Source organism: Rhinolophus hipposideros (genome assembly GCF_964194185.1).
Source record: "Rhinolophus hipposideros genome assembly, chromosome: 12".
NCBI classification, from domain to species: domain Eukaryota; kingdom Metazoa; phylum Chordata; class Mammalia; order Chiroptera; family Rhinolophidae; genus Rhinolophus; species Rhinolophus hipposideros.
In genome coordinates, this window is record NC_138058.1 from 76031353 (window position 1) to 76047674 (window position 16322).

The 16322-nt window shown below is 52.8% G+C and overlaps 1 protein-coding gene across 3 annotated transcripts in view; it reads left to right on the top strand.

The window, feature by feature from the left end:
* EIPR1 (EARP complex and GARP complex interacting protein 1) overlaps window positions 1–16322 on the top strand; it is a 102081-nt gene that overhangs the window by 57143 nt on the left and 28616 nt on the right. For 2 of the 3 annotated variants that reach the window (XM_081068081.1, XM_081068083.1), the window contains one exon: window positions 10450–10606. In XM_081068081.1, the coding sequence (XP_080924207.1) occupies window positions 10450–10606 (157 nt within the window). Of the gene's footprint in view, window positions 1–7028; window positions 7168–10449; window positions 10607–16322 lie in introns of those variants that run through there. The other variant, XM_081068082.1, reaches the window with a different exon arrangement.

Genomic DNA, 16322 nt, shown 5'->3' on the forward strand with positions numbered 1-16322 from the left:
GAGGATCGAAAGGTAGGAAAGGGCAGCCATCGCTTACCATTCTGGTGTGGACTACGGCTTTCGTTTTGCTCCTCACCATGTCCTTTACTTTAATGAAAGCACAACTTTACATTTAAAAAAAATGTGTTTTATAGAAAGAAGGATATTTTCCAGAATGTGTAATTAGCTATATTGCTGGACTCAGAAGTCCCAGCATCTATTAAAGTGATAAACGAAAGGACGTTAATAAACATACTGAAGAGAACAATCACCTTAAACCTTTACTCCTGTCCTGGGCTGACACATGAACACACGCATCAAGCTGCCCAGTAGCACTTTCCCTTGCTGTGTCCTGAGCATCTCAAAGCAGCACCACCTCCAAAGGAGCCCCACCAGTGAGTGACACCGCCTTCCTCTGAGACAGCTGACTGAGTTTATCAGGAGAGGGCATTTCATAAGAGAGCTGGGAATGCAGGCAGAAAGGGGGCTGCAGACGGGACAGCGGTCATCACTACTGCAGGAAGCCACTCGCGCCCTGAGGTGGAGCGCTGAGGGGATGCTGTTGGCTGAGGGGATGCTGGGAAGGGGGCCTGCCCAGCACACGCTCCACACACTGGGCGTGGGGGAGTGGCTGGCAGCCTTCTGGGAGGCTTCTGGGAGGTCTTCTGGGAGCCCTTCTGTTGTCAAGACACTGGTGAGTCTTCACATGGGGAGGCACTCCCCCTGCATCATTTGAGCCGTCACCTGCAGGCCTCCTTGCTTTGCTTCTGTCTGTTCTTTCTTGATCGCGTGGCCAGGTTGGAAGCCGCAGCCCAGACGCCGAGACGATCGTATCTGACCATGTGCCCTCCTGGGCAGCATGGACAACCTGGCGTCTGCTCAGGGCTTTGTCTCCTTTCAGACACTCCTGCGTACAGCACTTGTTGGCGCTGTGTTGGGGTGCAGCTGTCTGCAGGCTGAGGACAGGCGTTCTCCAATGGGGTCAGCGGGGTGTCCGCAGAGCAGAGGCTGCATTTTCAGGACGTGCGTGAACTGATTTTGTTGGGAATAAACAGTTCCCACTCGGTGTTGGACGCGTCTGCCTCTCCCTACGGCCTGGGGGATCAGACAGCACCCATTTCCTGCTGTGTGGGGCTCTGGGTCTGGGAGCTGTTCCCAACAGCAGAGCAGTTAGTGCTTAGCGGCACCACCTGATGGCAGAGCTGGGCCTGGCCTGTCCCTCTGAGCTCTGCACAATCATCTCCTCTGCCTGGGACACTGAGTACCAGTGGGACACTCGGTGCCTGGACCACCTGCAGAGCCTCTCCTGGTCTGAGCTCCACTCAGCTGGCAGCCTGGCGGTCACGTCCCTGGGTTAGAGCTTCGTCTCAGTATGTTGCCTCCAGAAGTTGGACACCCTAGTGGCAAAGATGCTCCTGCATTCTCCAGATGGCTGGACCCTCGGGAACGCCACTGAGGCAACTCCCGACTCCCTGGGCTTAACCCCCACCCTTCACTTAGGCGTCTGAAGTACGCGCTGGTCCGGTGGCATGCCGCCCTCTGGCGCTGCTGAGGTCAGGGTGTGTGGTCTGGGTCACAAGGTGGACACCCGCCAGCAGGGCAAGCTGGGGAGTTTCGCGTACGTTGTTCCGAACTGTGGTTCCCAACATGGCGTAAGCTGGTACCTTGGGATTCTGGTAACCCCCGAGGGCGGGAACGTGGAGGGGCGCAGATGCGTTAGGAGTGTGTCCATCCGCTGGACAGCAGGTGAGTTTGCAGCTTTGGCCAGGCGGGAACTGGTGGGCAGCCATGGGGCAGACGGGTGCAGGGCCACAGCAGGGCGTGGTGTACCCTGTGATGCAGGGGGGTGAGAACACATGGGGCTGTGCTCAGGCTGCAGTCGGGCCGTGTGGGGGCCTGTGGAAGGAGCCAGAATGCGGGCCTGGACTCCAGGCCCCGTGGAGCTGGTGTGGGAGGAGGGCTCTGTTTTGAGAGGGCCACGGGAAGGTCGAGGCAGCGGGGTCACACAGGGTCAGGCAGAGGTGCTCAAGGAATTCTGTGGGTGATCATTGGGCAGCGTGTGAAGGGCGCACGTGGGGCTAAGCCTGGGAGGGGTGGCGGACACTTTGTAAGGGCCAGCTTGTAACTTTTCAGGCCTGTGGGCCATACCGTCCCTTTCCCATATTCGTCCTTGTTTGCTCGTGCACCTCTTTGCGATGCAAAACCATTCTTAGTTCCTGGCCGTACAAAAGCAGGCAGCTGGCCGAATCTGGCCAGCGGGCACGGTGTGCCCACCCTGGAGACAGCGTGCCCACCTTGGATGAGTACCTGCTTGACAGCTGAGGGCACTGATGTGGGCTTGCCAGGGCTGTAAGCTTTTGTCCCCACTGGTGACAATGCCTGATGGCTGGTGACCCTTCCAAACTGGCATTGTGAAGAAAAACGCTAGATCGATATTTGGGTTTCTGAGGCCAAGGGCTGTGCCATTTTGCCTCTGTGACAACAGTGCATGTGAAATAGCAGCTGCCATTGGCATGACCTGCTTAGTGACGTTTATGACAATCCACTGTCCTTGTCCAAGAAGCTTCTGCTGCTGCAGAGGCCCCTCCGGTGAGCTTAGTGGGGATCTTAGAAAATCAGCATCTTTCAAGACTTTGGTGACCCGAGCTCTCCATTCCCCCCAAGGTGGCCGTCCTGCCTTGTTCATTGTTTTGATAGGGAAGTGGACTTCCAGGGACTTCCGTCCAGCCTTTCCCGTAATGGTCGGCTCTGCTGTGCCTGGAGTGGGTGCTGCGCAGGGCCCCTGCCAGGGCCAAGTGTGTCCCTTCCCATTACACGTTCGGGAGAGAGCTGCAGGTTGGACAAGCCGGCCCCCTGCCCGCTGCGAGGCCACCACTCCCTGGTCCGACCGTTACACCGGGTGCCGTACTGAGCCCCAGGGCAGCCCCAGTCTCGGGTCTGGGCCCCTCCCTTTCCCATGGCACAGCCATCCTAGAACATGCCTGGGCTCTCTTAAGGAAGGAGAACGTACAGTGTATCCTTGTGGCAATGGGATGTGCCCTTCCCTGAGGGGCCTGGCTGCCTCCAAAGCCAGGTGTCTGGGCCTGTCAACTGTCTTAGGTCAGGACCTGAGTGACACTGCAGTGACTCAAGGCAGCTCCCCGCCCAGACCCCAGGCGTACTGACGTAGATCAGGGGGCACTGCTGAGAGCACCTGGTGGAAAGCTGCTGACGGCCTGGCTCCTGTGTCCGCCTCGTGTCTGGAGATCACAGCCAGTCCCCTCAGCCCCACCGGCCTTGCCACTGCGGCGGCATCTCCCTGCCAGGACCCCCAGAGCAAGCTCCAGGGGCGCAGCCCCCCTTCCTCGTGCTGGGAGGTGAGAGGATGGGCAGGAGCTGCTCAGGGAGCAGCCTCTCTTCTTTGCTCCTTCTCTGCGCACCAGGCTGCGGCACTTACATGACGCTGGCCGGAAGCGTTTGAACGGCCAGTGTGAGAAGCCGTTTCCAGTGCAGCCCTCGGCGGCTGGTGTGGGGGGGTGGCTCCGTGGAGCTGGCTGCCCCTCGTGCTCCCGCTGATCCTGTGCCTGACTCAGAGGCTGTGTCTCTAAAACCAGCCCTGGGTCTGTATGCTCCGCTGCAGCCCCTCTCTCCAGCTGGGGGTCATGTTCTGTCCCCAGCCAGGGCTCTGTTAGCCCTTTAGCGGAGCCCACAGGAGCGGCCACTCAGGCTTACAGAGGCTCTAATCTCTGGACGCCTATGATTCACGCGGGGGCTGGCCCTCGCAGCACAGGCTCGCTCCGCCCGCAGCAGCCTGCCGTGCCTCTTCCTTTGTTCACCCCATTATCCTTTTATCTCATTAAGTGCCGTTAGCTCTCGTGTTACATGTGAAAAATAGTGCGTCAAATTGGCCCTAAAGATGTATGTCGGTATCTTCTCTATGCAGGCGATGGGCTGTTACCTGAATCAGGAGAGTTCATTTCTCCCCGACTCTGCTGCTAATGAGCCCTGAGCTTGGCGAGGCAGGTCCCTGCACTGGGCCTCAGTTTCCTTGTTTGTAGAATGCAGAGGCGTGACGTCGTGGTTCCGCCAGCTGTGTGCTGAGGACAGGCTGTGGTTCCGCTGCACGTGGGTTTACATGGGCGCAGGGCCTTGCCCTCTGGGGGCTCCTGGCCCTTACAGCAGGGATTCAGCAGCAGCAGTGACAGTGCAGGACCCAAGTCCCCGAGAGCTTTGAAAGCAGAGATAAAAGAAGAATGCGTCGTTGGCTATTACAGCGTTTCCCTTTTAAAGACCAGGTTTTCCTTCTTAAAAGCACCTTCCCGTCTTTGGTAGCTGCTGGGTATATATTGACTGCTCTGTTGAGATTTATGCACATCTGGGAATCTCAGAGCTTCAGCTTGATTTGCAAGTCTCGGTGGGTGTCCCTACAGCCCAGCTCACTGGCTCGCTTACATGAGTGCTGTTTACGTTCAGTTTCATCTGCTTCTGAGGATTTGGGCAGTTCCAGGTAATGCCGTATTCCTCGGGCCTGCGAGCACTTTATTCAGCATGCTTTGCAGTTTGTGCATTTCTGGTGTCGGTGGTGTTGGCAGGGACCTCCCACATGCACGGAACTGTCACTTTCTGGCCTTGAGGGATTGCTAGTGGTTACCTTTTCAGTAAGGGACTTTGGACCCACCTTCTAAGCATCGAATTTTCCAATTAAGTTATGGAAGGAAAATTTTAAAATCTTTTCAGGAAATCCAAATCAATTTTCTTTTCTTTTACTTGTTTCAGGTATACAAAACAACAGTGATTAGACATCTATATACCTCACAAAGTAATAACCCCAAGAAGTCTATTATCCATCTGACACTGCACATAGTTATTAGAACATTATTGCCTGTATTCCCTATCAAATCAATTTTCCATAAGCTAGAAATTTCATTAAACGTTTTCCCTTTTATTTACCAATTTTTAGAAAAACTATATTGCTTCAGTACATTCTGCAAAGGAACCTAGTGCGGTTTTCTGTCTGCATTACATGTGCTCGTCTGTTGCTAACAGAGTTGACGTTTCCATCACTAAGTTGCTATTTGCTGGGATCCGATCTGCCCATGGGAACCCCCTGTGGCCTTTGTGGCCTGTGGCGTGTCCCTGTCGTGTTCAGGAGCTCCCTTGTCTGCCAGCCCTGGAGAGTCTTCATTCACTAGTTATTCGGACCCCCACGAATGTCACCGCGCCCACATTGTCCATGCGTATGTTTCTCTGGTGGTTGGCCATGAAAGTCCTAGGGGCTGTGCCCCCACCGAGCAAGCATGGGACCAGACGTGTCTTGGGGACCACACGTGGGAGGTGCTTCCAGGATTCTAGAATGTGGGGATGAGGCGTGTCTTCTCCAGCTGTCCGCCTGCGCTTTCCTGGGCACCGTCACCTCTCGCCTGCATTAAATGCACTCTGAGGATAAGTGCTCACTGCTCCTGCCCCCTGCCTCTGCTGCCAGCTGCGTTCCTGACACAGTCTGCCTGGCGTGCGAAGCCGATCTTGCATCCTAAAACACGACGCTCAGCCCTCCTTTCTGCTCTGACTGAGCCCTTCCTCTGCCAGGCACCGTGTCCTCATTCAGAACTGTCAGCTGCTACCTCGTTACCCAGAGCAGACCCTCCACACTCGGCTGGTCTGAAGGCCCCGCCTGGGCTGCTCCTAGGATGGCCTCACCCTTCCTTTCCTCTGGTCGAATAGATTCTGTCACATCCCACATTGAACTGCTGGCCACTCTCTCCCCTCCCAGGTCATCAGCCCTGGACGCTCCTTCTCAGGCCTTCCGTGTGCCCAGGTATCCCCTGGGGCTTAGGATCCCCTTCTTAACACTCTGTCCTGATGCTGTCCCTTAGCGCAGGGGTCTCTCCTTTCCGTCACACTTGCTCTACCGGGATCTCTCGTAGGGCACTTACCAACCCTGGCCTTCTGTTTTGTAGTCATCTGATCGTGTACACGTCCTTGTGTCTGTACCTGATTCAGCTTTGTGTGTGTTTGCCCAGACGGAGGCCACACACACGGATGGCTGTGGTTAGTGGTTGGTCAGCGTATCACTGCATAGCCAACAACCAGAGGCGCACAGAGCATCTCTCTCTCCTAGCTGTCTGCGTGTTGTTGGCTGTAGGTGGGCTGATCTGCACTGGGCGTGTCTGGGCTGAGGTCCCAGCTGCGGGCTGGTCCACCCCGTGGGACCCCGGCTTCCAGGCACCGTTGGCCCAGCAGCGCACACGCACACACACACACACACACACACACACACACGGTCCTGCCAGCTGTGCAAGTGCATTCCAAATCTTTGCCTGTTTCACATCTGCTAACATCCGTTGGCAAAGCAAGCACTGCAGCCCAAACCAGAGCCAAGAGCAGGAGAGAATGCATCTATCTCCAGTGAGAAAGGCTCAGACATAGGCAATGGTCAGGAAGTGAGGACAAGTGTGCTGTTTCCCAAGGTGCCCTTGGTTTGGTTTGGAGACTGAGGTTATTTAATGAAAAGAGAAGGGATTATTTTTTGGAAAATAAAGAGAAAATGTAAGCAAAACGTGTGTTGCTGTGGCAGGTGCAGTGCCGTGCAGCGCGGGTCAAGGGGCCCCCCTCGCCATTGGGTGGGCTCTCTTCTCCCCGCCAGTGTGCCGGCCACCCGCTCCTAGAAGCAGCACTGAGGCTGGGTGGTCGCAGTGGGCTGTGGGCAGGTGGTGCCTGGGAGAGCTGGGAGGGGCGGAGGTGAGTGGGCAGGGAGAGCTCAGACCCGCGTAGGGAGGACCAAGCGTCAGCTGCCCTGCTGGGGGCCGCCCCTCCCAGCGCCCGGGTCTGCCGTGCCCACCCACTTCTAAGGGGTGACTCCCCTCAGCCTCCTGCTTACCCAGCCTCGCTTTCTTTTGACTCTGTGCATAGCAGGCAGGCATGCGTTAGGCAGCCGGTGCTGTGGGACGGCCATCTGTTCGCTCCCACGAATCCTGTCCCCCGCTCACCGTCTCACGGCTCTCAGCCAGCTGGCCTTCCTTGGCCGACACCCTGGCCCGGCTGGTCATTATGATAATTGCTCCCCCTGACTTCTGGCACCGACATACCGCCACCAGGCCACTCGTGCTTGAGCCAGCTTGGACCGCGCAGTCAGAGAGCCATCACAAAGCTCCCTGTCAACAAGCCGTGCTTCGTGGCAGGTTCCTGAGAGCGGGATTCCTGGGGCCCCTGGTGAGTGCTCACCAGCTAGGGTGTTTTTGAAGTGTGTGTCCTGTGTTACTCTCTCCAGCTGTCCATGAGTGGCCCGGCCGCTGTGTCTTTCCAGCACTCTGCATTGCTGAGCTTCTAAAATTAATTTTAGCCTTTCCAGTAGGCGTGTGGTGTATCTCATTTTGGTTTTATTTTGCATTTCTCCAGTACTGTTGATGTTGAGCCTCTTTTCCAGTGCTCGCTGACCACTCATGTTTTCTTCTATGGAGTGTCTGCTTCAGTCTTCTGCCATTTAAAAAATTGGGTTATTTGTCTTGTTACTAAGTTGTAAGAGTTCTTTTTCTTTATATGCTCTGGATACATGCCCTTTGTCAGACACGTGGTTTATGAATATTTTCTCCCAGTTTTGCTTTATTTTTTAACAGTGTCTTTCTAAGAGCAGACGTTTTTAAGTTTGATGAAGCCCTATGTCTTTTGGTGAATTGAAATTCTTAATTTTAATGTTCTCTCTGTTGTCAGGCTCTCCCTTTATGATTAGTGTTCTCTCTTCCTGTTTAAGAAATCTTGGCTGATCCCAATATTGTGAACATATTCTATTATGTATTCTGGGAAAGATTTGTATCATTTTATCTTTTATGTTCTGATCTTCAGTTTATCTGGAATTGGTTTTTGAGTATGTTGTGGTGTCAGATATAAGTTCATTTTTTTCTTATGGATGTACAGTTCTTCCAGAATCTTTCACTGACAAGACCATCCTTTGTCCATCTAATGCAATGGCATTTTTGCTGTAAATCAGGTGACCATCTTGCTAAGGTCTGTCTGGGCCCCATTTTCTTCCTTTGGGCTGTTTATCTGCACCAATACTGCAGTGGGCTCAGGTTCTAAACTGTCTGTTCTTCTTCATGACTGCCTTGGGTGTCTGGGCGGTTCTCATTGCCATGTAAATTTTAGAATTTCAGAAGCAGGTTGTTGATTTCTACCCAAAAAGCCTGCTGGAGCTTTGATTACGGCTCATGAGCTGTGTGCAGGGTGAAGCCCCCAATCCATGAACATGGTATACCCACCCCTTCTAGGTCTTTACTTTCTCTCAGCAGTATTCTTTGTTTTGTCATGTACAGATCTGGCACCTCTGTAGTTTTAGAAATTATTAAATATTTGATTTTTTTTAAATGTGATTTTAAACACTTTTTCAAATTTCTAATAGTATAGTGTAGATTCTCTCAAATTCTTTGCACACATGATCATTAGCAAGTAATGGTATTTTTATTTCTTCTTTTCCTATTCTCATACCTTTTTCCCCCTTGCCACACTGAAGTAGTTAGGACCCCTAGTATAATGTTAACTAGAAGTAATAATACAAAGCATTCTTGTTTTGTCCCTCTTCTCAAGGGGAAAATATTTAATATTTTACCTCCAACTATTGTGTTTGCCCAGTGAACAGGCAGTTAACAGGAAAGGAATTATTTTCCTAACACCTGAACAGAATTCTCCAAAGAAGGAATTTGTTCAATGGGGAGTCTGCCCCCAGTGATTTATTCCGTATAATAGCTATTTTTACTACCCTGTACCTTCTGTCATTTTGTGCATTTCATTCATTTTGCAGTGCAGCCACAATTTAGTTCCCACTTTATTAGTTGCATCATTTTTCAGATTAGATATTTTTTTGTCATTTAGGAAGATTAATACAATCTGCGCCTCTTTTGAGTGAATGTTTCAGACATTCATTTCTTCTTTTCAACTTACAGTTGCCAAAACTCTCTTTAGTTATTCTTGTATTTTCAGGAGCTCCATTGCCAAGCTCATAGGCTCTACAAAAAGACTGTAATGGAAAATTTCAGCAAAAAAATTAATTTCTCACATAGATCAAAAGCATTGTGCACTACCTTTCCATAGTTAAAATGAAGTGTTAGCATTAAGTGTGTGTGTGTGTGTGTGTGTATATATGTGTGTGTGTATATCATGTGTGTATGTGTGTACATATATATATGTATATATATATGTATGTATGGTGTATGATTCTTTTTCAGCCACAGCTCCATATTCTTTCAGACCAAATGAGGTATATGAAATGAGCACTGAGATTGGGACCAGAAAGCCTTGGTTGAAATCCTGGTTCTTTTACTTACGACTTGATCCTGGGTGATAATGGCGATGCTAGTAACACCTGGAAGCCAGGCATTTTGCTCATTGTGATCATGGCTGTATTTTCTGGTTGATTAGTTGGTGTTTAGATTGAAGGACCATTGTAGCTAATAAGTGGGACGTTTCGAATGTAATGGAAGGTCCTTCGTTTTTTTCTTATTTTTATGCATAGGAAATACTGCTTATAGGGTGTTCGTCCTTGTTCTACAGTTTCTTTATATTCTTGACTTCATATCAGCTGATGATTTAATGTTGAAGCCTGTTTGTGGTTTTATGATCATGTATTAAGGGTCATTTTTAAAAGGAGAAGGTGTTTAGCACATATGCAACTTACAACTAAATGAAAGCAAATTTTGGAAGGATTTATATTTGGGAATTTATGATTAAATTTTTATCACATAATGTTGAATCCGATTTTTTTGTCTTATTTGTCTTATTGAAAGCTTTTCTAGAGAGGCAGAGAGCTAGAACCTGGCATGTACCCTGAAAATAAGTGATCCTAGTCCTTCTTATCTAAGTTTAGTCTCTTTATCCACAAAGTGGCTTTTCAAGGGGCTCTAAGAACACGCAGATCCCTGGAGCATCTTGAAAATCAGGAGTGTTGTCAGGACCCAGACGAAGCTTGTGAGCAGCTGCCAGCAGGAGCTGGTGTCCCCGCTGGGCCGTAAGCTCGTGGGCTTCAGCCTGGCACCCCTGCGTCCCCCACGCTCACCACCTTAGTGGCCTGGGCCCAGCAGCACAATGACACTGCTTCCAGACGGAGTACTTTGAGGGTGCTTGGTACCTGTGTCAGATGCTCTCATGAAGCCTTGAGCAAAAAGCCACTGAGTGCCCATCTTAGAGAGAGCTGAGCTGCGTTTGGGCTCTAAATTGCAGCATCCCATCCCCCAGTACCCCCAATTTTGCTCTATTTGTTGGAGATCTGTTGAGGAAGAATAGAAGAAAGTCAATTTGGAGGAAATTAATTTTTTCTGAAAGCCAGGAAGATGCGGGCTAAGTGCGAGCCGTGCCTTTCTGCGTGCCGAGCCCAGGCCCCTGCCCCGCTCTGCCGCCCGCAGTGTGGAGCAGCTGTACCTTGGCCCTGGGAGCTATGGCCGGCCGTGCGCAGTCTGCGGAATGTGTCCGCACACACGCCCTGCTGACGTGACCCTCTGTGCTCAGCTTCCGACAGCAAAGTCCTGACGTGCGCGGCTGTGTGGAGGATGCCGGAGGACTCGGAGCCGGGCAGCCACGAGTCCCCTGATGACTCGGCAAGCACCGCTCACACGCTGGAGCTGCTCTGTCACCTTGACAACACGACCCACGGCAGCATGGCCTGGTAGGTGCTGCATGTCGCACACACCCGGGGCAGAGGGAAGGGTAGACGTGCGGAGCCGCGGGGGCCCACAGGCGGGAGCTGCCGTGCACACGCGAGCTCTCCTCTCTTTGACAGGAGGCTGCACAGTGCTTGTTTTCTTCTTTTCATCCCAGTGTTTTCTAGATTGGACATATTTGCAGAAGCCCTAGTGCGTACCAGTGAAAGGGCCATGTCCACTTTCCCTGTTTGTCTCAAATCCATGCTGCTCAGGTCTGAGGCAGAAGGACGACCGGCAGGCACTGCAGAGCACTCAGGTGCCACGCTGCCTTTTAACTCGTAAATACACTTATATTCCACCGTCCACGCGTCAATTAGCTTATTTGTTACTTCAGGTTAAGGCTTGTTATTCTGTAGGCGAATCATGGGTGCCCTGTGTGTCTGCCACACTGAACCCCGAGCCCTCCGTGTCTTCATCCTCATATGTGTGTTATCCCCAGACGTCATGTGCAGTACCAGGGGCCGATTCCTCAGGGCTCCCGTGGGTTACGATGGAGGGTTTGCTGTCCCCACTGTGGTCCCAGGGACTCTCGTCAGGACACTCACAGCTCTCTGGGAAGCTGTCGAAGCCTCGGCAGATTCCAGGAGCCTTGCCTTCTAGAAGGGACTGGGAGAGCATAACGTTGTTATGGGTGTTCACAATTACGAGAGTAATTATTGTCTTAGTTAATACAGTAATGCCCGTGTGTGTGTGTGTGTGTGTGTGTGTGTGTGAGAGAGAGAGAGAGAGAGAGAGAAAAAGAGAGAGAGAGAGAGAGAGAGAGAGAGAGAGAGAGAGGGCGCTGCCTGCTCTGTGTACTCAGTTCTGTCTTAGGCAGCTCTACCAATTAAGTACATTGAATCCAGCAGACATTTATGAAGCACCTGCTGCACACGTCTGCCAGGCCCCAGGGAGGCCAAGGTGACGGGTCAGGGCCCGACCTCCAGGAGTCCTGATCTGGGGGAGACTGTGCTGTAAACATCTAGTGGAGACACAGGGCAGGCTGGGACCTCACTGGGTCATTAGGAACCATGTGCCAGGGGCTGCTGAGAAGGAGTAATTCATTTTTAGTGGCGGAACTGAAGATGGATTCGCTTAGGAGGCGACCTCTGGAGCTGAGACTGATCACTCTGCAGGTATTTCATAGGATTGCCAGTCTGCCTACTCACGGAGGTGTCAGGCCCCGTCCTGCAGTCCCAGGAGGCATTGCCTCAGCCGCCCACGTGCAGAGGGAGTCTCTGCAACCACAGCACTGCTGGGAGCTCCGGGTTTCAAACAATAACCACATTTCCCTAACCAGTACTTGCATGCGAGAGTGTGTGCATGCGTGTGTGCGCACGTGTATATTTCTAGAGGTGCCTGGCTCTGGGGGAGCAGGGGAGACACTGTAGGCAGCAGTGTCTTAGAGGAGGTTGGCATGTAAGACGGCATGCCTTTGGCACGGGCGCATATGGGCTGAACTCAAAGGATGGAATGTGCGTGCTCCAGGACGAGGCGCTGCTGGTCAGCCTGCTCCCCTTCCTCCCCCCAGGCTCAGCTACTCCGTCAAACTTGCATCAGAGAAGCCTGTCCCCGTGTGTATCACAGAAACGAATGCCAGGGCGAAACGTTGTCTGGATCACACACCTGTGGTCACACCTGTGTGCAAGAGGAACTTGTTAGGAAGTCATTGTTGATGTCTAAAAACGTCCAAGTTACAGTGCTCCTGAAATTCACCTGGAATGATATTGTTCTTAACAGGCTGCCATTGTCCCGTGTTTCTTGAATTCCCTGCTGTTATCCGTTACACTGTTGTATGCTTTTTGACCTTCTCACTTTGAGGTAACCAGATCCACACACAGGTACAGAACAACCCGGAGATCTACGCAGCCCTCAGCCAGCTGCTCTCAGCGGTGACCTTGCATAACTGCTGTGCAGTGTGGTCATCGGAGCGCGGCCCTGATATGACCCCTGACCTTGTCAGACTCCACGTGTTCCGCATGCACTAGTGTGTGCACACTTACTCAGACTCCACGTGTTCCACACACATTAATGTGCACACTTACTCAGACTCCACGTGTTCCACACACATTAATGTGCACACTTACTCAGACTCCACGAGTGTCGCATGCACTAGGGTGTGCACACTTACTCAGACTCCACGTGTTCCACTCACATTAATGTGCACACTTACTCAGACTCCACGTGTTCCGCATGCACTAGGGTGTGCACACTTACTCAGACTTCGCGTGTTCCACACACATTAATGTGCACACTTACTCAGACTCCACGTGTTCCGCATGCACGAGGGTGTGCACACTTACTCAGATTTCGCGTGTTCCACACACATTAATGTGCACATTTACTCAGACTTCATGAGTTCTACATGCATCGGTGTGTGCACACTTACTCAGGTTTCACATGTTCCACATGCACTAGTATGTGCACACTGAGTTCTGTACCATCGCATCGCACGTGTCACTTCCTGTTGCCACCACCATGGTCAAGACGCAGAACCAGGGTCCCTGGTGGTAACTTTTAGGCCACAGTTCACTCCTCCCCAGGCCCCAACTTAATCCCTGGCCGCCACGAGTCTGTGCTCCACACTATAAACTTGTCATTTCCAGAACGTTCTGTGAATGGAATCCTACACAGTGCAACCTTTGACAGTGGCTTTTCCGCTCATTGTCGTTTCCTACAGGCTCATCCTGGTGGTTGTGACCAGTGGCGTCCCCACCTCCCTTCTGAGGTGTCCACAGTAGGATAGCCCACAGTGTGTGTGACTGTCACCTACTGTAGGACGTTGGGGGCCTCACTTCCTGGGTATTGTGAATAAAGCTGCTCTGAACACGGACGTGCAGGCTCCGCAGGAACATGTTTTCTTCGCTCTTAGCTGTACTTGCCGAGCATGTGCTCTTAGCTGTACTTGCCGAGCGTGTGCTTAGCTCTGCAGAAGCTCTGCACTCCTGTCCAGTGGGCTGTGTCCCGACGTCCCCAGCGCTGCGGCCTGAGGGCTGAGTCTGCGTCCGGGTCGCACCTGCACGTACCCTGGTGGCATCAGCGTTTGATTCTTAGACGGGGACTTGCTACATAGAGATGAAGGATGCTGGTTGGGGTCAAACACAAGGCCATCCGTGGTTATTGTTTGCGTTTTTGCTTTCCTTTTTGGCTTATCAATTGGCAGTGAGAGCACTTCCAGGCCAGGGGCTTCCAGACATGTGCTAAACATTGCCCGTGAGGCAGTGTCCCGGCAGGCCACAGGACCCTACTGCCCCACCCGTGATGCTGAGGGCAGAGGCAGGCCAGCTGTCCTCAGGGCCGCTCAGCTTCTGCGTGTCCTGGAGCAGCCTGGATCCTAGTGTAGATGTCCCCTGCACGTCCATCGCAGCCCTCCAGCAAGCAGGGTTGGGCAGTGCACAACGGGCAAACCCTCCACCACTTTGGCTCCTGTTAAGAAACAGCGAAGGTGAAGAAAGCAGATTAGAAAAGGCTGTATGGGGTGTGTTTGATTTGAGCACTAATAAGGAGCACTCCAGCGCTCCTGCCGGCAGAGGCACACGGGGTGCTGGCCTGGGAAGCACCAGGCCGCTCTCTCGTGCTCTCCTGCTCTGACATGGCTTTAGGGTCACTGGAAAGTCACCTGTGTCTCTAGATCACGTCCTCATTCCTGAAAAGGAGATAACATGTCATGGTATGATGATGGCCCCGGGGCAGGATTTCTGCAGAAACATGGTACTCACTTTTGTTACGACACATGCTAGTCATAAGGGAGCGAACGGGTTGATGCAACGTCCCCGTGGGTCCCGGCTTGGCCAGGTTTTCTCAGTCCTGCGCTGGGGACGTGGGTCCTGAGCTGAGCTCAGAGGGGCTCTTCGTAGTCTGCAGTGCTTGGCTCCTGTGTCGATTAAAGAGCTCTCAGCTTCTTGGCTCAGTGTCACCTCTTCAGAGAGGTCCTCTTGAACCATTCTCTCTCAAACAATCGCTGCTACCCCCCGCCCATGCCTTTCTGTCGTTTCACCCAGTTGTATCTTTCCTAATAGCAGTTACGTCGTCTGACGCTCCTGCTGCTGTTTCTCTCTCAGCTCCCCGCCAGGGGCCTCGCAGGTCACAGGCTGCGTCTTCAGCACCAAGGACAGAGCCGGGCACACAGCAGGCACTCGGCGTATTTGAGAAAAGGGAGGAACAGGTTGTGGCTGTGGCTGTGAGCTGGGCCCAGTCTGTGGGTTTGCAGGCATCACCCCGCTTGTTTCCCAGAGTGAGCCTGTGCGTGGGGCCGATTGCAGATCAGACCTGCGGCTCCGCCAGAGTCAGGAGAATGCATCGGGTTAGCCCCTCCGCACTGGGGGAACGGGGGTCGCAGCCAGGGGTTCTGACCCCAGAACACTGCAGGTGACCCCAGATTGCCTCCCTGCGGAATGAGCGAAAGGAGCCACTTGTGCTCACGACACTGTGATTGGGAAGTTGTTTCAGTTGCTGGGAACATAAACACATCTTCATCAGAATAAGTGTGGAGACTGTTCACGCATCTTTCTGGTGATAAATGTAAATGAACTGTGTGCTCCATAGGGGAATTCCTCCTCTTGCAGTGATGAGGCCGCCTTCCTCCTCACTCCCTCCATTCCCTCTCGGTCGGCTGTGCTGAGTGTGTGACGATTGTGGAAGACATGGTGGCCGGGGCTCTCCCTCCAGGTCTGTGGCTAATTCACGCCATCCCTGTGGGCGAGTGGTGTGTAAGTGGGGTGACGGCGGGGGGTCTCTGATGTCTTTCCCGCACTGCGCTCCTTAGATTCAGTAGCCTCTGGCGCTCACTCAGTGCCACACAGCTTCTTGTTACTGCACCGAATGGTAACTCACGGCCCTCTCCCCGCTCTGCCTGTCACACTGGAGTGACTGGCACCTGCTGCCCCATCAAGGCAGTGCCTCACCTGCCTCATGACCAGCGACGTCATTCAGGTGAAGGTCCTCCTGGGGTGACGGCAGTCAGCCGACAGCTGGATGCCTGGGGAGTTGGGCTGAGCCGTGGATGCTTTCACCAGATGTGATGTTTTAACCATTTTCAGTGTGTGTCATCCCGTCACCTTTCAGGCTGTATGTATTAGCTGCCTTAGATTCTTTTTGGAACAAGTTGGGATCTAGACAAGTAAGTAAAAATTAATAAAATTCTACCTTATGTATGTGGGTGCTGGGTGCTGGGTGCCTGGGCAGCAGGCCCACCCCACTCCCACTCTCCTGGCACCACACCTGCCCTTGTCCTGTTTATCCCAGCATCTTTGGAGCCCATGCTGGGAGGCTTCTGGGAATGTGACAGGTGAGAGCAGGAAGGCGGTGGCGACGCTCCCAGGGCACTGTGCTGTGGTGTCGTGTGCCGTGAGGTTATGAGGGCGTTAGCATCACTCCTGGCGCGAGGTCTGATTAGCCCTGCACGGCGAGCTCACGGTTCTTTCTCTGTGTCCTTTGGGTGATGGAGGGGCTGTCAGCTGTTCGAGGTCTGCACCTTCGCTGTAGACTAATGTCCCTGTTGGCGAGAGGAAGCAAAGCCAACACCATAGAAAGTATGGGACGTGCCTGGTGAGGCCCATGTCCCGGCTGGAGCAGGAGGCACCGTACACATCGCCGTGTTGCGTGGATGACGAAGCTCTCCTTTAAAGGAAAAGCTACTAACATCAGTAAGCAGAAGCCCTCCAGGGGTGGAAGTGAGGTTAATGATGGCGGCTGCCGCCC